The 20049-nt window shown below is 35.6% G+C and overlaps 1 protein-coding gene, 2 non-coding genes and 4 pseudogenes across 3 annotated transcripts; 3 read left to right on the top strand and 4 right to left on the bottom strand.

Annotated features, from left to right (window-relative positions):
- Positions 1-206: 206 nt before the first annotated feature.
- On the top strand, positions 207-1534 carry LOC120135975 (annotated as a pseudogene).
- A 314-nt stretch (positions 1535-1848) lies between these two features.
- LOC120136032 lies at positions 1849-4158 on the bottom strand (annotated as a pseudogene).
- Positions 4159-8437: 4279 nt separating this feature from the next.
- LOC120135954 (CBS domain-containing protein CBSCBSPB5-like) lies at positions 8438-12831 on the top strand. Its single transcript, XM_039152092.1, has 13 exons — positions 8438-8830; positions 8936-9075; positions 10074-10242; positions 10511-10643; positions 10733-10903; positions 11034-11112; positions 11211-11324; positions 11479-11545; positions 11665-11770; positions 11856-11920; positions 12132-12241; positions 12323-12454; positions 12796-12831. Coding segments are annotated over exons 2-13 (1275 nt in total). The 5' UTR covers positions 8438-8830; positions 8936-8947; the 3' UTR covers positions 12797-12831.
- A 3099-nt stretch (positions 12832-15930) lies between these two features.
- On the bottom strand, positions 15931-16012 carry TRNAS-CGA. The gene has a single exon. It is a non-coding gene; the product is annotated as a tRNA-Ser (tRNA).
- Positions 16013-16250: 238 nt separating this feature from the next.
- On the bottom strand, positions 16251-16332 carry TRNAS-UGA. The gene has a single exon. It is a non-coding gene; the product is annotated as a tRNA-Ser (tRNA).
- A 664-nt stretch (positions 16333-16996) lies between these two features.
- LOC120135838 lies at positions 16997-18104 on the top strand (annotated as a pseudogene).
- A 342-nt stretch (positions 18105-18446) lies between these two features.
- LOC120136108 overlaps positions 18447-20049 on the bottom strand; it is a 3163-nt pseudogene continuing 1560 nt past the window's right edge.

Genomic DNA, 20049 nt, shown 5'->3' with positions numbered 1-20049 from the left:
TTATCTACTTTAATTGTATGTTAATGGAGTCAATGGTGTCACTGAATCGATGGCCTGACAAGCAACTGTAAGTACCTTTTTCCTTACAACCAACAATTATTTCTTTTTTATTATTTCTTTTTCTGCTCTCTTTTTATTTATTTTTTCTGCTTCCAATGTTTTGGAACTGTTTAATGTTCTGTTGCTAACTTGTTCCCCCTTATTTAATTGTTGAAAAGTTTCCTATTAGGTGAACATAAACAGTGGAAAGTGACGGATTTTTTTTATTTAATGGAGTGGAACTTGAAAACTACTTCATGGGATTTTAGTGATTTTGTTGAGGAAACTGAAACAAACACAGATGCAATCAATGGCGATGGATCAAGTGGCTGTAGAGTTCTTAGCTCTAGAGGGGATTTCAGAGTCGATTTGAAGCTTGGTCAAGTGGGTCTTCGAGTTCGAAGAAGGCTCGATCCCCTAATATATCGGGACTCACCCGGTTTCGTGCCTCGTCGATGAATGTGACTCGGACCTTAGTAAATGTAGGGACTACCATAGGCGCCATAAGGTGTGTGAGCTCCATTCTAAGACTGCAGAAGTTATGATCAATGGCCTAAAGCAAAGATTCTGTCAACAATGCAGCAGGTATTTCCTTTCCTTTCCTTTGTTAGCTGCTACTTTTCGGAACTTGGGCATAATTTAAAACCGATAAGATTCGAATTAGTGTAGAAACTTTGCTGGTTTTTTGTAGGTTTCACTCACTGGAGGAGTTCAATGACGGGAAGAGAAGCTGCAGGACACTTCTTGACCGACATAACCAGAGGAGAAGGAAGCCTCAACCGGATCCTCTCCCGCGTCCTCGAATCTATTTCTCTAATTACCAAAGTCAGCTATGACCATGTTGCCATTCTCTAGTGTGCAAGCATATCCGACCACCACTGTGGTGAAAACTACTTGGCCTGGAGATAACGAATCGGCGATCGAGTCTCGATGTCTTAGCCTGAAGCAGTTGTTAAACTCACCTGTAAAACAAAGCCTTGTTCTTGGATCCTCTTCAAGCAGCTACAGAGAAGGTAAGCAGTGCATGTTCCTACAAGGGGAGGATCAAACACCTGCGAAAGCTTCCGTTTGCCAGCCAGTTATCGGGGCTGTTGCGCCTTTCTTGGAAGGCAATGGGAGCTGCCATGGTATGTTGTATGATTCGGATTGTGCTCTCTCTCTTCTGTCATCTCCACTGTTGTATACATCTGGGATCGGTTCAAGTAACACGGTGCAGCCTCGGTCAGTCCTCTCAGTGCGATCCTTAGGTCCGAGCCATCAAAACTACGTTATAGAGCCCATGGGTTCAGTTGTTGCCGATGGAAGGGATACAAGGGTCCACGGAACAGGAATGTTTCACATGGACTCCGGTGAATCATCTGAAAGTGAAGCCCCTCAAACTCTTCCATTTCATTGGTAGTAGGAAAATTTGAAACCTTTGCAGCACAATAAATTTGGGTTCTTTTGTTGAATGAGTGCTAAATCTAGAATTCTGGTACATTGGATTGAAAATCGGGGTTTCAAGTTTTAATTTAGACTTCATTGTACCTTGTTTTCTTCAGGCGTGAAATCCAGTGTTTCCTGTTATATGAGGACGAAAACACATTTAAAGTATAATAGATGATAGTTTTAAGTATTAAAATTAAATCAAATACTATCATAAAAATATACTTTCAGAGTTAAATAATGCATAATCTTTTTAATTAAATTCGATTAAGCTGCTAAAAAATGCAAGGAATCTTCCCATAATTAATTAAGCTTTTGTCTACGAATATATTAATAATAATACAGAATCATAATTCTTATACATTTTGTGATAGAAATAACCAATTGCGGCATGGCTTGTGTCACTGTCCGCGTGTGGGATCCTAGAGCGGCGGCGGCGGTGGCCGATGCATATATCCAAATCACAGTGGCAGGTCCGTTTCGTTAAGGTGATCTTCTTCTACGATCCTGCAATGTTCCAATTCAGTAAGATAAGTGCACTTAAATATTTTCATATTAAAATTTTAAATTCATTTAAATAGAAATATGGAATATAATTATTTACTTAATAATAATAATTAATTACCTTTTCTGAAGCATGCTGCAAGAATTTTCACCCACAATCCCAGAGCTGGTATCTCCGTCGTCCAGCTCTTTCAACTAAACCTCAAAATTCACAGTAAATATAATTAACTTCATTTTGAAACTAAATGTTCGAATATTATCCATTATATAAAGTGCACGATGAAAGTCTCACTCTTTTCTGTAGGCGAGTGCTGTCCTCTTGCAATTGTTTGTGCTTCGTTGAAACACAAGATATCGTTAGCTTGAACTGCTTTTCTGATAATATAAAAGATCGGATACGGATATGTTTTCGATACGTTTATATTCAATATTTTTGGTATATTTTTATAATTTTAAAGGACTGATCAAGAGCATGTTCTTAGAATTTTCTTACCCTTCTCTTCAGCAAGGTGGCATGATCCGAAACAATGCGGCTCTGTTTAATACAGGAAAGGCGTATTAATGATATGTGAATGTATGTATGTATATATAAGTACGATATTATACATTATTCAGGATGTCGATATAAGATATCATCATCATTTTCGTATTAGATATATTATATACCCGTATCTGACAGTTACTCGAACATGACTAGCATATAACCGTGTGTTAACCCTTCTCTACGTACCTTTCTTGAGCGGACACGTTCGACGCCTACTTTCAACTGGCGCTCAAGCTGTTTCAACTCTCTCATGCCAAATGCTAACATGTCTTCTCCAGATAAGTGCCTGTAAAACATGAAAACGTTTGATATTTTGAAGGCATGGAATATATAGATATGTGTTTGTGTGTGCTACATACTTTTGTCTAGCTTCCAAGGTGTTTATGGATCTCTTTAGCTCTTCAATCTCGCTTCTCCAAAACTGTGAGCACCAGCAAAGTCTAAAGCTGTTTAGCACATTTATAATCATGGGTGTAGCTGTAAGGAAGAATCCGTATATGTGAATCTTGAAGACGAATTTGTTTATAGATCCTGGACATATATAATCAACGAACACAAAAGATAAAAAAGAAAGGCAGCAAAACATGATGTATTAAAGGTATGCCGCCCCCCCCCCCCGGCCGGTTATTTTCTTGAGCCAATGCGTGAAATCTTAAGCAATGTTCTCTCTTTTTTGCTTTGGTACTTATTGACACAGATTTCACAGAAATAAGTCTCCAGAAGACCAATGCATCATGATTGGTCTTATTAGCTATATGAGAAATGAATCTCGGAAAGGAGAAACTGCAGGATTGTATGCAGTTTAAACTTGAATTATCTTCATTTTTTTTAACAAGCATGCAAGAATTGAAAGAAATAAAAGCTTTACCAGAAATCATCAAACAATACCTCCATTGTTCTAACTTGAGGATTACTTGAATCAGGCAGACCAACTCTCTTCTATACTTTGCGGTAGTCCTATCCATGCTGCAGTAATTAAAATATTAATCAAAGATAATACAAGAAAATGCATGTCTTGCAAAGATGCTTCCATGATAAAATGCATGGTGGGAGTAAGGATTTAAATAGAGATGGACTGAGGGATGCGGTCATATCCTTTGAAAATTTCAAATTATCATATGGTGTTGGTATTTTATTTATTTTGTACGAATCTAATTTCATACTCTCTGAAACACATCTAAATTTATAATGTATCTTCTTAAGTCAGCACCGTGTGACATGAAATCCTACCTCCGTCCATGAATTTAAATGCCGGTCACAGCACCGCGATTGAAAATGTAACGAAAGAGTACTTGAGATAATTGAACTTACTCATGACTGGCAAACTGGTAAACCTTTCCGGAAGAAGAGAAGATGACCAAGGCAACTTCAGCATCACAGAGTATGGACAGCTCAAAGCTTTCTTGAGAACCCATTTTCTTTTGAGAAGTGGCTTGCCTGCTTGTTGAGTTCTCAATTCTTTTCAACTCAACCTTGCCTCTCCCCATTTCATTTGTATCCACCTAAATCTAGTAAAAATGTTTTATGCTTAAACTTCAATGTTTAGCCATACTTTTAAAAGAAACGAAAGCAGAAAAGGAGAAAACAAAGAAAAGGGTGTTGATTATGAAAGATGAAGACATGTTCCCCATTGTATGCAAGCAAAAAACGATTGAGCTTACCATCATCCAATTAGAGCATAGATGTCGGGCAAAAACGACGACTCTGGTGACACGACCACGCTACTCAAATGCATTCTCATAATTCCAAATATTTCTTGATTTCCTTGTACAATGGGGTCCCTAGGAAACCCACTACCACCAGAAGAACCAAATAAAAGCATAGATGGTATTTACCTATTAGCTTTCTTGCCAGTTTCATAGATTCATAGAATAATACTATATTCATCAAGTTCAAATAGAAAAAGGTTTCAACTTGATTTAAAATTAGTAACTGGAGACATCATTTGAATTCAATCAAATTTTACTTTTTAAAACCAAGCTTACTTCAAGAATAATATTGATCAATTCCATTTGCCTACTAAAAGATGAACCCTACTCATGCTCAGCGTTACTCAAATCAGGTCACTAACTTAAACCCTAATCCTAAGAGAGATGAACAGGGAAATTTTCAAAGGGATTAATCAATAAAGTCAATAACCATATTCTAATAACATCAAATAAATAAACCTTTTTTCAACAAAAAAACACATATGAGGCATGTGTAAGAGCATAAACATTCCCAAATGCTAAAATATACTATAATTTCCCTCAATATGCAATTAGTCACAACAAAACTCCAATTTGCTTGATGCCAACACATGATTAAAGAAAATGATGCTGATATATTCAACTCGAAAATGATTTGCAAGGAGAGAAAACAAGATAAAAGGGCATGGATATAAAGTTTGTTTTAGTCCAAGATAATAGTGGAGTAGCATATATAAATCAACAATCAGTGTCGGAATTTGAAGATAGACATATATTTAATAATACAAATTTCATATATAATTATAATAAATTTTAAAACAGGTACAACAATAAAAATAACTATCTAAATAAAATTTAAATTTTAAAATATACTCATATCCAATTAAGAGTTGATCTGCCACAACCGGCAATCAGCCAACAGGGGTGGTTCATTCAGAGCTAATGGGTGAATAACGGATACATCAGCCTACAGTCCCCAGCTAGGCATTTTTCCAAACAATACATGGTTATTCGACACGTATGAATCATGGTACAATCAAATGATTCTGGAACCCAAGGGGAGGCCGACACGTGTTATGAAACTGCTGATTGAAGACGTAAGATTGGAATTGGGATTGGAGGGTATATATTATTTGCTATTATGGATCGAAAGTTGAATGGTGAACCTGGTAAGACAGGTGTCGAGATATCTTTGTCGATCTAGGGACCATTAATGTTTTTTTTCTTTAAAAAATTAAATATTTTTCGAGCGGATATAATTATTTAAATTTACTTTTTTTATTATTAAAATCGTTCGATTGTATTTATATATAATATTTATATCCCTTTCAAATTATTATGCGCAACGTAACTAACAAACCCAAGGAGCATCATGTTCTATTTATATGTTCACATAAAGGAGTTTCACTGATATGTGAAATCAATACATTTGAAAGGTAATCTCAAAGACTTAAATCATAAATGTTGTGGGAAATGATTGAAACTAAATGAAATTCATTTTATTCTATTCGTATTTTCTCATTTTTGGTAAATTATATCAACGTCGTTAATGTTCGTAAAATATTACATTATCTTATATTATATATTATTATTGATTTGTATAATAAATAATCATTCAATTATAGATATAACATGGTAAGTTAAATTATTAATTTATTTCTTTATTCTTTTGTCTTTTTTTTTCCTTGACTTGAATGTTTACTATTCACCCTTGATAAGCGTAATGGTGATTCAATAAATTAGTGACAAGTGAAGTTTAAAATTTCAGATGAATGGTGATGGGAGTTGAAGACAACAAGAAGTAGCAAAGCGATAAACAAAGGGTTACATAATCAACATCAATGAGAAGCGTAGAATTAAATACCGTCGTACATCATTTTTCCGGCTAAATCCACGAGTCGAGACAAACGGACTCGAGCTACTACAGACGTCAGCCGCGTAGTAAATCGAAACACAACAACTATATAGCAATAAAAGTCCAAATAATAAATCAGAATTAAAAAAAAAAGTTTATCCGGCGTAGATGCGGATGCCGACGGCCAAAATGAGGATAGTGAAGAGGACAAAGAAGAGAAGAGTGTGGATAACGAGGCTTTGCCATTGGTCTGAAAGTTACCGAACTCGAAAGTTCGGTTGTTCCCCGGAAGCTGGAAGAGGAGGCCGGGGAGAGCAGTATGAAGAGCAACAGCCCTATAACAATGGGCGCCCATCCTTCATTGTTAGCGCTTATAGACTGATATATGATTTTCTTCTTTTGGCTGTGAACTCTCTCAGTCAAAACAACAAACACAAGGAATGCTTTCAAACAATGCAATGGTACATTAGTACGAGCTTATATAATTATGGAGAAAAAACGAAAAAGGTGAAATTCAAAGAGTATTGTTAGAGTTTCGCGTTGTTGCGTAAAGTGCAATGGACCTTTCATATGGGTAAATTACATATTCATCACTTAACTTTAATTATATTTTGATTTGATATCTAAATTTTAAAACCTTTTAATTTGATCACTTAATTTTTCACATTTCTCTTTTTTTTTATCACTATGCCATTAATTATTAGCGATGTTACGGAAGACATCTATATTTTTAAAAAAAATGAAAAGGCCCCAACACTTCTTTTTAGATTTATAAAATATCTCTAAAATTTTCTTTCCAAAATTTTAACCTAGCTTTTCGAATCCTCATTGATTTTCTGATGTTGGAGTATCTTTTCTTTTCAATATCAATGACGAGGATGTTGAGGAGACGAACAATATATTATGATTCCACCACGATAGGATGATGGAGATTGCATATCAATTTTTTTTTATTAAGTTTGAGTTATTTTTTCATGAGATTAAAGAGATTTTGGAAAAATCTTAATTGATAGAGTGGTAAGAGACAATGAGATGAGTTCATAAGTGCATTAAATGATTATAAAAATAATTATGTCGAAGGCGACATGATACATGAATGGAACTCTAAGAATTTTAAGGTTCTTTGGAAGACGATAAATGGAAAAAAAATAAAAAAGAGAGAGAAAACGAGATGACTTACACGTTAATAAATTAGACCACGTCATCTTGTTGTTTATGATTAACGTTAGAATGACTAAAAACGAAACAATTTGAAAGTTGAGTGATTAAATTAAAACTTTTTAAAGTTTAATCATCCAAATATTATTCAAATAAAATTCAAGCAATAACATAAAAGAATTTAAATTATTATTTTTCAATGTTACCTTTCTATACAAATAATATTCATAATAAAAACATGTATGATCTTTCAAATACATTCAACATTTACTTCCAAATTCTAATAACATAAAGTACAATAACCATATACCTTTTGTTTTCTATATTCTTGCTTTGGGATGCTTTGAATACGATCAAAGTTTCCAATAAATAACGGTGAAATTCTTTTCTTTTAATGAACAGCTTCGATTAGATTGAATAGTATGAATGCTTGATAACCTTTTTTTATATATAAAAAAAAGGTCAAGCGAAGGTCCTTTTCTTTGGTCCAAAGAAATGCGAATGGTGAGCAATCCATTTGGGTTAAGAATCTCTCAACTAAGGCTGAGCACCACAATGAACCGATCCTAAAATATTATACAGATTTATATGATTATAGGATAATATAATTTTATAATAAAAAATTTAAATATCAAATAAACCTAATAAAATGCTCGGGAAAAAAGTAAACTCATATTTAAAATTTCAACTCAAATAAATCATGATTAAATAGTTGAAACTGCATTAAATGTTAAATGTACTGATTATTATTAAAAAAACCAATTATTAAACTTTAAATTGAGGTTGTCATTAGTGAAGTAACCAATAGTAAAATATATTGATTTTTATCTTCTTTCTTCTTTTTTAGTTAATTTTCTCGAAATTAAGAAAATGAATTAAAGTTTCAACATTTTTATGGCATGATTTGAAATCTCTATCGTTTAATCATCGTACAGTCTAAATCTATTACTTCTCTTTTGTTTCCGATCGTCGTCGTTTTGATTTGTTTAAAAAAAACTGTGTGATTGCTGAATAAAATAAGTATAAAAGATTTGAGTTTGAGAGAGAGTTTTAAGATTTTTTTTTTACACGAAAGGACACGAAACACTTGAGTGACACAAGAGCGAAGTTTGAACATTAAATGATAAAATAAAAAATTTAAGATTAAATAATTAAAATATAAAATATAAATAAAAAAATTCGCGAAAATTAGAAATCTCACTAAATCCCATTAAATTGGATCAAATTTCAGTTTTAAAATATTCCACGTGGAAAAACGTGGTTGGCTACACTTCCAACAAATTTCATAATCTCCCATTTCTTAGGGTTTTCGTGGTTCCGTTTGTTATCCTATCTCCTCTTTCCGGTCGGAAAGTGTTCCGGCGAGTTCTCCCAACAGGATTCACGACCCACGGTTATTCCATTTTTCACGTCAAAATTCAGAAACTCCAAAGAACTCCCCTGCGCTTTTTCTGAAGCTAAGAGTCTTCAGTGCTTTTTTTTCGATCACTTCAGTTTCCCTCTTAAGCTCAGCTCAGTTTGTTTATAATTAATAAATTCCAGCTGAAATTTTAATATATTTATCTGTTTGATTGGAATCCCCTGATTCGACGCAAATCAAATAAGTTTCTAATTTTTGTAAGTGGTTTATTATTTTTTGTTGAAGGTGTGATTTATTTTTTGTTAATTTGTTTCTATTCGTTTTTCTTTAATATCTGAAAATTGGAAATTCTATGCGATTAGCTTGGATTAGAGATGGCAAGTCAACGTGGTTCGTCGAGGCGAAGTTTATCAATGGTAAGTATGTCACCAGCAAGAAAAAGAATATCGGAGAGTGGAGGTTCAGAATCTATACGAAAACTCTTACCGTCTTCTCGTTCTATGTAAGTTATTTAATTTCAATATCATGTTCAATTTTCACCGCGATACTAGTTGAATTGAATTTTAAAGGATTATTGAAGTTTTAGCCAAGGAAAATTTTAGGATATGAATTTTAAAAAATTATATTAGAAATATAAGGATGTGAAACTACAAAGCTAAGAGAAACTGAATTAAATCATCAATATAACATACAAATAAATACCTAAACTATGTGGTAATTTAAAATTTCCTGAGCTTTTTTAGAGTTTTATTACGGATAATTGAATTTGAATGGATTGAAGGAAAACTATAATTAACATAACTAGTATACATTATTTTAGTTGCTTTTGGAAAGATCTTTAGCTTTATTGCTGCTGCTTGAATAATCTTCAATGGTTTGGGGAGTACCTGATTGGAAAATTTTGTGGGTCACTTCTAGATGATTCTTAACAGATGTTTCCACACTTTATTCTTTTTAACTTGGCGTTAGCTCTTGAATATTGCCAATAAAAAGTGAGTGGTGTGCCTATTTTGGGAAGCTGTCTTCTGCAAAGGAAGAGGGTATGGACTGTGGACGGGTATATTGCGTAGGATTTGAATTAAAAAACATAGAGTAACCACGATCTTCGTTTTCCTTTTTACCTTGTATGTGTTGTTTATGTTGCTTGGCAATGCATCCAACATAGGAGCATTCTTTATTTCCCTTTTATTTGGAGGTTCATACTTATATTTTTGAGGATGTGCTCATGTTTAGGTTACAGATGTGTCTAACACAAGTACTTCAATCAATCTGAAAGGGTTGGATCAATACGTTTCATCTTCTAGCTGTACTGCTTTAAACATGAACCTTCCTTTCTTTTCTTTAAAATATGTTTGGTCTCGTTATTTTGAAATTTAATCGACAAGAGTAGAAGCTGCTATTACTCTTGATAATTGGTGAAATTTTTGGAATTCTAACTAGTATAAAATTTCGTCTTCATAGTATTAATCAAACTTTTTGTTTAAACTTGCATGTGGAAAGGGCACTTTCTGGAGAGCGTACCGTGAAGAAGCTGCGGCTATCAAAGGCTTTGACGGTACCTGATAGTACAAGCATTTATGAGGCTTGCCGTAGGATGGCTGCTCGTAGGGTTGATGCTTTATTACTCACTGACTCTAATGCATTACTCTGTGGAATCCTCACTGACAAGGTGTGACTTATATTGTGGATTGTAACAAATTCTTTTATACACAATTCTCCAACAAGTTGCGACAGCTACAAGATTTAATTTCTTCACTCTGATATGATATCTTAAGCTATGCTCTCTCAGGCATTTCAGACTTGACAATTGTATTACTCAATTATTTACTCTTTAGCTATTGGGGGGAGGGTGTGGCTTTTGTACTCACTGCCTTCAGTCGTCTAGTGAACTATGATGTCTCTTATTTAGTGAGTTTTCATCTTTTTAATGCCTGAAGGACATAACACTAAGAGTGATTGCCCGGGAACTTAGTCTGGAGGAGACACCTGTTTCCAAGGTGATGACTAGGAATCCTGTATTTGTTCTTTCTGACTCTCTTGCTGTGGAGGCACTCCAGAAGATGGTGCAAGGTTGGCCTTATGTGATTGACAACCACCATTCTGTGTGATATACTTTCTTATAGCTTATCGTCTAATGTTGTTCTGATTTCATTAAACAGGAAAATTTAGACACTTGCCTGTTGTAGAGAATGGGGAAGTCATTGCTTTACTCGATATAGCTAAGTGTTTGTATGATGCTATTGCTCGAATGGAAAGGGCAGCTGAGAAGGGAAAAGCCATTGTTGCAGCTGTTGAGGGTGTAGAAAAGAATTGGGGAACATCTTTATCTGGTTGGTGGATAGTGTATTCTTTTTTTTCAATGGAGTTGCTTTTGTGCATAGTTGTGGTTTTCCTTTTGTGTTTTAGTTTTGGAATCAGCAAACCAATTCAGTCTGTGCAATCTTATGGGGTGATATGCAGGTCAGAGTACATTCATTGAGACACTTCGGGAGCGTATGTTCAGGCCGTTACTGTCTACGATTATTACAGACAATCCAAAGTAGGTAATACTTTCTCTTTATGCATTATCTGTTAATGGTGTTCTGTCCACACATTATATTATGAGTAGCTTTGCTTAACGTGATGCCCATCTGTCAGGCTTGTAACGGTTTCACCTGATGACACAGTTTTAGCTACTGCAAAAAAGATGCTTGAATCTCAATTTAACTCTGCAGTTGTGACAGTTGACAAAAAACCACGAGGGATTATAACGTGAGTCTATTTTGAATCAAATTGCATTTCTACATTGTTCGCTATGTAGCTGAGGGAGGAAAGGATGGAGTTTTAATCTGTTTTGTTGTTTTTAATTATTGCGGTTGTCAGTGGCATATCCTATATTCTAACTTATGCCTTTGAATTCTGACAGTTCAAAGGATATATTGATGCGGGTAATAGTGCAAAATCTGTCTCCAGAGACTACTACTGTAGAAACGGTGAATTTTACCTTGATCTCATTTTATGTTCCCATTTTATTCTCATGACTTGGTCGTATGCACATTAGTAGCAACTTACCAGTTTTTAACCTATATATTCGTTTTGATCTCATGGATAGGTCATGACTCCGAACCCAGAATGTGCAACAGTTGACACACCAATTGTTGATGCTTTGCATACCATGCATGATGGGAAATTTTTACACCTTCCTGTAGTAGATAGAGGTTATATGAATTGCTACCTTGCTAAGAATATATTGTTGTATGTACATCAATCTGGTTCTTAATAAGTTTCTATGGTTGGATGCAGATGGAGAGATTGTTGCTGTTGATGTACTCCACATTACTCATGCCGCTGTTGCCACTATAAGTCAAGTCAGTATTGTTCCAAGACTTTGGTGTTTTTGAAGTAATTTTATGGGATAAATGCTATAGCATATGAATATTTATTCCAAAGCATTTAACAAACCTGTTTACATATCTTTGTAGATGGGTTTGAGAATCAAAGAAGATTATGATTCTCTTTCTCCTATTTCCTTCGCAATTCATGATTTTTTATGGTCTTGGCGTCTTCTTCAATAACTAGGTTGGGACTGCTTCTGGAATCAATAATGAGACTTCCACGACGATGATGCAAAGGTTTTGGGATTCTGCATTGGCCTTACCACCCAATGAAGTTGATGACGATGCTCGAAGGTTTTCTTTATCTATGTTCCTCTAGATATAGTTGTATTTTTGCCATTACCGTCTACTAACTTAGTGATAGTGATGTCTCAGTGATAATTCTTTGAAGCTGGCTTCTGAAGTAGCTGAGACAGGGAGAGTTCTTCCCTATCCTTCACCCAATTTGCCAAACACATTCGGTTTCAAAATACAAGACAAAAGGGGAAGAATGCATAGATTCTTTTGGTATGCTTCTGTTCCATGAAAATATAGCCCTTTATTTTGCATGCGGCACAGGTGCAAGCGTTTGTTGTCTTATCAAATTGTGCAGCCTAACCAAAACTTGCCAAGTAATCTTATAAATGACACTAGCTGCAAGAATTGATCTTTCACCTTTTTTTGATCCAAGTTCTAATCTTATTGTTAATATGTGTGATTAACAACTGGTTAGTTCATGGTCTTGGGCATTATGCTCTGTAGATAGTATAGGAGGATCTTCTCCTTCATCAACAACCTGCATTTATACCTACTGTTATGTCCAGGAAAATCGTACATTAATAGGTAGTTTGTTTATTGCTTCACAATACAGATACGCGAAGTATGACAGATCTAATACTGCAATCCTTCATAGACTGGAGGATGACATAGACAGGAACAGGGTGCCCCAAATTCTGGTAGGCATTTGGGAAAAAAAATTATTTTTGATGAAGATGAAGACGATGTGTGTCAAATTTGTATGTTTTGATAATTGGTGGGCATATTATGCAGTATGAAGATGAAGATCATGACAAAGTTGTACTGACATCAGACAGTGATCTCGCAGCGGCTGTGGAGCATGCAAAATTAGTTGGTTGGAAGGTATGACTGAACCGTCTTTTTATGAATAGAAAGCTGATAGAGTATTTTACAGTGGAATTCACCATTCCTCCGAAGCTATGTTCCTCCGATAGTAATTATTGAGGGATCTTCCAATTGCATGATCGGTTGAAACTCCTAACAGCCAGGTATTATGTCCTTGAGACAGCATTGTCATAGAGTAATTGAGGTTTTGTCTTCTAACCCTTAGCGGGTCCTGGGGAGCGCCTCGGAAGGGAGGTCGAGAAGGGTGTAAAGTGGTGCTAAGGTGAATACCAAGCTCTCTTAATAGTGCTCTACACCCTGCTTGACCTCAAACATTCTATGATAATGTTATCTCAAGGAAATAATACCTGATTATTAGGAGTTGCAATCGGCCGTACAATAGAAAGATCCCTCATCAATAACAACTTCATTAAGCTCAATTAAGTAAAATCTGGTTGATGAATTTTGCAGGGTTTGAGGTTGCATTTAGATTATTCAGGAAAACAAACCATCGAAGGGGTTCGGGTTCAGGAAGCTTGGATTATGCTCAATCTGATGCGTGGGCCGCCGCGTACAGTGCGGTGGCAGCTGGGGCTGCTGTTGTGCTGGGCTGGGCTTATTAGCATACTTGAAGAAAGCCGGTAATTAGCATTGTTAAACTTCCCCTTCATAAAAATGGCTCTTGTGCTTGATTTATTCCCTAATTTATTAGGTCAACATACAATAGCATAGAGATTAACAAATCCTTTTGTTTGATGGCTTCTTCTTTGCTGCCTGCATAATTTTCAACATTGGTCGTCTCCACTGAAAATTTTGACACTTGTTGAAGGGTGAAATCACCTTGTGTAAGGAAAATAAACAGAGCTGCATTTCATGAAATTCAGTTTTAGATTTTCCAGAAACAACCCTCGATTATGTCTCTCCGTTGTGGTTATATTATGGTATCTATTCTTTTTAATAATTTTTTTGTTGTGGTTTTATTATACTAGTATTTATTTCCTTTTTATTTGGACAAATTCACATATTTTATAGACATTATTTGAGTTAGTATTATTACAAAAAAGCATATTTCTCTATAATCAACTTATAATAAAGATATCAGAACATGCTTGTGGATATGACGTACCCATTTTACAATTAGATTGATCATTGACACTTTTTATGTATAAAATTATTATTCACAGATTATGGTGTATTAAATAATAAATATTTAACAATTAATATATGTATTAGTTTTTTTTAATCTAGGGTGATGTTTGTTCTAAAGATTCTCAACTATTTGATAACGAAATTTCAAACGTTATTGTTGTCCCTGGTGTTTGAACTTGAGATCTATAGGAATAACAATTATTTCTTTAATTAATGAGGTAATTTTGTTCGTGCATATGGATTAATTTACCTGTGCGGGGTATGCCCAACAGACTCAGTGTGGCTCCTTACCACTCAGAATATCAAAACATTGATCTCAGGCTTTTTACTACTTTCTGAGAATTGGGACTGGCAACGAGCACGGTGCGAAGAAAATCAATAGAGTTTTTATACTTCAAGCAAGCCTCTTCAAAAGCACAATTGCTTCCACCTCTAGTTTCGCCCATTCCCAAGTGACATACAACATCGGATCATCGTTGCCTATAATAGAGCTGTTGGACAGAGGAGGAGGACCGTTAGGTTCAGAAATATTAGTAGTAGAACTAGAAGAGGAGGTTGTAAGAGTGGTGAACCATAAGGTGCTTTGAATGTTTCTTCTATATGAAAACTAAATATGAGGGTTCAATGTCAAATGGTTGAAAGTTATCTTTAAATAAATACTACATTGTATTTACCCCAGATTAATCAAATAATAATAATAATAATAATTGTACTAACCTTATATACTTGCCAAGTAGATATGTCCGTAAAATTTCCCATTGTCGATCTATTATAAGCTTGATGCTTTCATTCTCGTTTGCAAGATCCTATAAACATAATCACCAGATTAGCTGCATTTTGCAGACACTAAATGACACTAAGGTTCATGGATTAAGATTCAAAATAAAACAACAACTGAAAGAAAATGATCAGCTACAGGCCTCATTGTTAACACTTCCAAGAATAACATGAAACATTCCAATATCTATGCCTTCTAAACCAAGATAGAATCACACTAAGACACTACTTAAAAAATGAAGCTCAAACTTCAGCACATTCAAAATCCCTTTCCCTCCCTAGGGCCTAGGCTTCGGCTTCCTTGTTAGGAAAGAAAAGGTGACATAAGAGAGAAAAAAAATCCGAAGCCCAAGCTTAGCCCACATAGTTTATTAAGCTCAACATGGAAGGAGACATTGTTTAAGGTAGCCGTCTAGCTCAGTTGGTAGAGCACAAGGCTTTTAACCTTGTAGTCGTGGGATCGAGTTCCACTTAGGGCAATTCATAACTAAGGTCTTCTACGGAAAGCTGCTCTCAACCTGGCGTTGGGGCACAACCTACTATTCTACCTCCCCTTACTCTCATTACATATGAGAATAGGGTCAGCTAATTTAGTTAGCCAAATCCACCCCCATTAAAGAGTGGAAAGCATACTACTACTGTAAAAGGCTTGGAGTTCTAATTTCCCAACCTCTGCTTCATCTGCAGTTTGAACCCGTTTTCAAATGTTTTTGCCTATTTAAAGATTAAAAGATACATATTCCTTGAACTAATATAAACACATTCAAAATTCATACGAATGAAAACCCCTAATACAAACAAAATTAGAGTCAGAAAATATATAGAGTGAAAAATTACCACTACTGTGTAAAGAGAATGAACGGAGTATACCGCAAGCGAGCCTCAACGAGAGCACAATTGCCGCTACTTCCAGTTCCACCCATTTTTAAGTGATGGGCACCACCAACGAGACATAACGTCGACAGCGGGATTTGAACTTGCGCGGGCAGAGCCCAACAGATTTCGAGGCTGTCTCCTTAACCACTCGGACATGTCGACACTTTGATGCCTATTTAGTATTTACTATTTAAATATCTAAATATCGGCGAGCATAGCGCGAGAAAATGAACACAATATACCTCAAGCGAGCCTCAACGAGAGCACAATTGCCGCCACCTCCAGTTCCACCCATTTTTAAGTGACGGGCACCACCAGCTGCCGAATTTGCCTAAAACAAGCCGGTGGCAGAGAAGGTAAAATAAAAAAGCACAAATAACATTAAAAAGAAAAAGAGATCCGTCGACAGCAGGGTTCGAACCTGCGCGGGCAGTGCCCAACAGATTTCAAGTCTGTCTCCTTAACCACTCGGACATATCGACGAATGTGGAGACGTAGTAGTTTATTACTTTTATTAATAATGAAATTACTTTTTTTAAGTATTAATCCACTTATTTTTAATTATTGATATTATTTATATTTTTTTATTATCCCCCATTTGCTTTCCCTTTTTCTTCTCCTTCCTGGTCAGGTTTTTGTCTAAAACTCCCACTTCCAAGATATTCATAATTCTTCAGGAATGTTCCTTCAACGAGCTCTACAGAATTCAAAGTTTCTAAAAAAAATGGGTTTCAAAAATGAAAATAAAAAAGTGGCATAGGATAGTTCACCAAGAGCTAATGGTGTTGAGACAAATGGAAACAACAGCTGTTGTCCTTCATTTGAAACTCAATTTGACTTTATTAAAGTTCACCAAGAAATTAAACTACATTGTTTGCACGCCCTTCAAGCATTTGAACCATTTGAGTCATGTTCGACCTTAGTTTGCCCACTTTAATATATGCACCAGAAATTTACATAAGCCGCTAATACCCAATCACATGCCTTTCTTCCTCGAGAGTGAATGTCGACTGCCATTGTTTCATCATTTTGGGTTTGGATGAAATAGTAGAACTTAAGGTGGAGGGTGAGGCCAAATAGCAGAACGTAGGGTGAAGGGTGACAACGTTGAAGGGGGGGTTTGTGAGTTGGAATTTGGAGTTTAGGATGCAGAAATCTGCTCTCGGCGGCGGTGAAGCTGCATTTTACTGTGATTGTTTTCTAAGGTAAACAGATTTCAGGTATTTTTATTACTTTTTCTATTTTTTCTTTTAATATACATTTTAATGATTAAAAAATTGATTAATTAAGTGATGTCATAACACAGTTAAAAATTAACGGTTTATTAAAGTATAACTAATAAGTGAATGATAAATAGTAAAGTTTAATAGGTTAAATTTATCTTAAATTTTAGAATATACAAAATTAAATAATTAAAAAAAATTTATAAAAAAAATTAAATATAAAAAAAATTAAAATTTTTAGAGAGCGATCTCACTTCAGCACTTTATTTGGGTTTCAATTAAGTCACTGCCTGTATGTATGTGTGTATGTATGGTTAATGTTTAGTTGTTTTTCTTGATGATGATGAGTGATGTCACAGGAAAATTAGGCCTTGTCCATCAACAAATCCGGGTTGTATTTCAACAAATGCAAAGTCATCATCTTTGCTTTCCCATGGATTGTACCCGAGAGTTCTAAAGATGCAGTTCAGGTTTGACAAATTTGTTCAAAAGTTTCATGATGGGTTTGGTTTTTGAGAGCTTGTTTCATTGCAGGAACTACAGGAAGCAATTCCCAAAACTCAGAAGAATGCCAAGATTTTGGTTGTGGAAGATACCCCAACTGGTAAGTTAAAACCGAAACAGCTGCATTGTTCTTCATTTTCTTTTTCTTGAATTACTCGTGTTAATCGGATTCGGGTTACGAAGATATGATTCATAAGTACTCATGTGTAGCTCGTAGCTGAGTCTTAGTTATTATTATATGATGTTGTAAATTGGGATTTAAGGCTTTTTTATTTTTAAGATGATTGATATGAAACTGAAACAAATCAGGGAAAATATGCAGGCTGAGGTAGATGGAAGGTTTGGTCCGGATGTGATGGAGTTTTTAGTGAAAGGGGATGTTGTTACATACAGGTCAATGGCCATGAAAGTGACCTATATCCTTTCACAACTGCAATAGGTGACTCGAAAGGACAAGAAGAGAGGTTGAAGAAGATCAGTGACCAGTTAGGGTGGTATGCTCCAAGTTTTGATTCCATGGAATAGGCTTTTTTTTTACCTTGTAAGAACCATTTTCATTACTTTGTTTTGTTTGTATAAGATTAACAATTATTGTAAAAAAAAACACGCTTGAAGAGGTAACAATTGTTGATTTACTCGGTCTCTTCAAAGTCGTAACATTTTTCTTAAACTCTCCATGTTTCACGCCTATGTTTCCATATATCGAGAATGATGAACCAATAAATTGTTAGTGATTGTTATCCGAAATCGTTTTACTTCGGTCCGAAAAGTTCACGTTTTGATCCATTTGCGATCCGATTTGAGGTATACGGAGATTTGTTTCTTGACTATTTTCGTTTGGGAAAAAAAAAACATGCGGTCCAATCAAGAATTGTCATCAAATATAATCTTCATTTCACTACTTGTTTATCCTTTACAATTATTTCAAGAGAAATAAGAAGGGTTCTTATTAAGATAACACTTGGAGTTTGAGTTCTTCACTACAAAATTTTACAGAAATCGGACCTGTCAAGCCTGAAGTAAACTCGAGCACAAGGCTTTTTCATCTGTGTTAGAACTTAGAATCCACACATCCAATTAGTCTCCGACACCGGGAAAGCAAAACACAGAGAAAATGTAGGGCCTGAACTATCCGGTCACTTTAAACCCTACTGTTCTGCGGTAAAGGCAACACTCCATCAAAGAAAATCACCAAAGTACCCAACGCGGTTCGTGTACTAACCTCGATAGATGTCTCTAAGTGTGATCACTCCTTCCAAATTCCCATCGCCGTCCACGACATACATTCGATGGATCTCTTGTGAGTCAAGTGTCTTGATCAACTCTTTGATGGTTTTGTCTCTCTTGCAAGTAATCGTGCCACTCAACATCGGCGATCCCTTGTCATGTTTCTCTAGGTACTTTTTAACTGCTATCAGGAAGTTCTTTGCTGTGATGGATCTACACAACCAAACGGAACATAATTCAGAACACCAAATTTCTAAACGTATCTGATCCAGAATCGAAGTTTTCAAAATGATCACAAACCTGTAATCACGGTAGATCTCGGGAGCTATTAAAAGGAACTGTACATCTCTAAGACTTATGTTACCGATAGCTTTTCTTCCTCCACTTTCGATGACTGGTACACCTCCAATTCTATTTTTCCGCATTAACTGAATGCCTGAAGCACCGGTTCATCCTCATGTACCTGAAATGCAAAGAGGGATTTACTAACATGTTGCTAAGGAGCAGTTTTAGTTGAAGGGAAAATTGGCCCCGGGGGGGATTGTTAGAAATGCAAGGCAATTGTGACCAGACAAACAGGATGAGATCAAGAAACCTTGCTCTTAAGAAGGCTCTATCATTCGAGCAGGTCTGGTGATTACGAGTTCCCTGATGTTAAATAGTTCACTTGCAGGAAGCACCATTAGGTTGCATCCTTGGAGAACAGTCACTAAATTTAGGGCTTCCTAGTTCCTACAAGGTACTGGCTATGTTGTTCCAAGTTCCGACTGTTTATTTTCTTTAAGTATCCATGTCAGATATAAATCCAGACGTATCCGACACTCACAACTGAGTTTAGAGCAACATAGTTTACCTAGCCTCAATTGCAATGGATAAGGTGTGCCATCTCATCAGGACATTCAATAAAGCTATGAATTAGTGGTAGGAAAGGAAATGGAAAGACTCAAATCCATAAAACAAAAACAGATAACAGCCACTCACTTGATAATCTGCTTAGGTGACATCGTTGGAAGACCAATCTCCGAAAGTTTTTTATTTCCCCAGCTTTCGAACCAGTGAAACCCAGTGCATCTGCTAACATGTGGATGACAGCCGACTGTGTGATGATGTTATCGATCTTTCCTTCACCAAGATCAACTACTGGAACACTCTTCATTTTGTACTGGAAAGCAGTAACATCAAAATGAGTTGATTTCTGCAAAGCAGGAAGGGTGCCCATCGGAATGTTCCCGAGATATCGCGAAC

This window comes from Hibiscus syriacus, unplaced genomic scaffold (assembly GCF_006381635.1).
Source record: "Hibiscus syriacus cultivar Baekdansim isolate YM2019G1 unplaced genomic scaffold, ASM638163v2 tig00110621_pilon, whole genome shotgun sequence".
Classification (NCBI taxonomy): domain Eukaryota; kingdom Viridiplantae; phylum Streptophyta; class Magnoliopsida; order Malvales; family Malvaceae; genus Hibiscus; species Hibiscus syriacus.
This window is presented reverse-complemented; position numbering and strand designations above follow the sequence as displayed.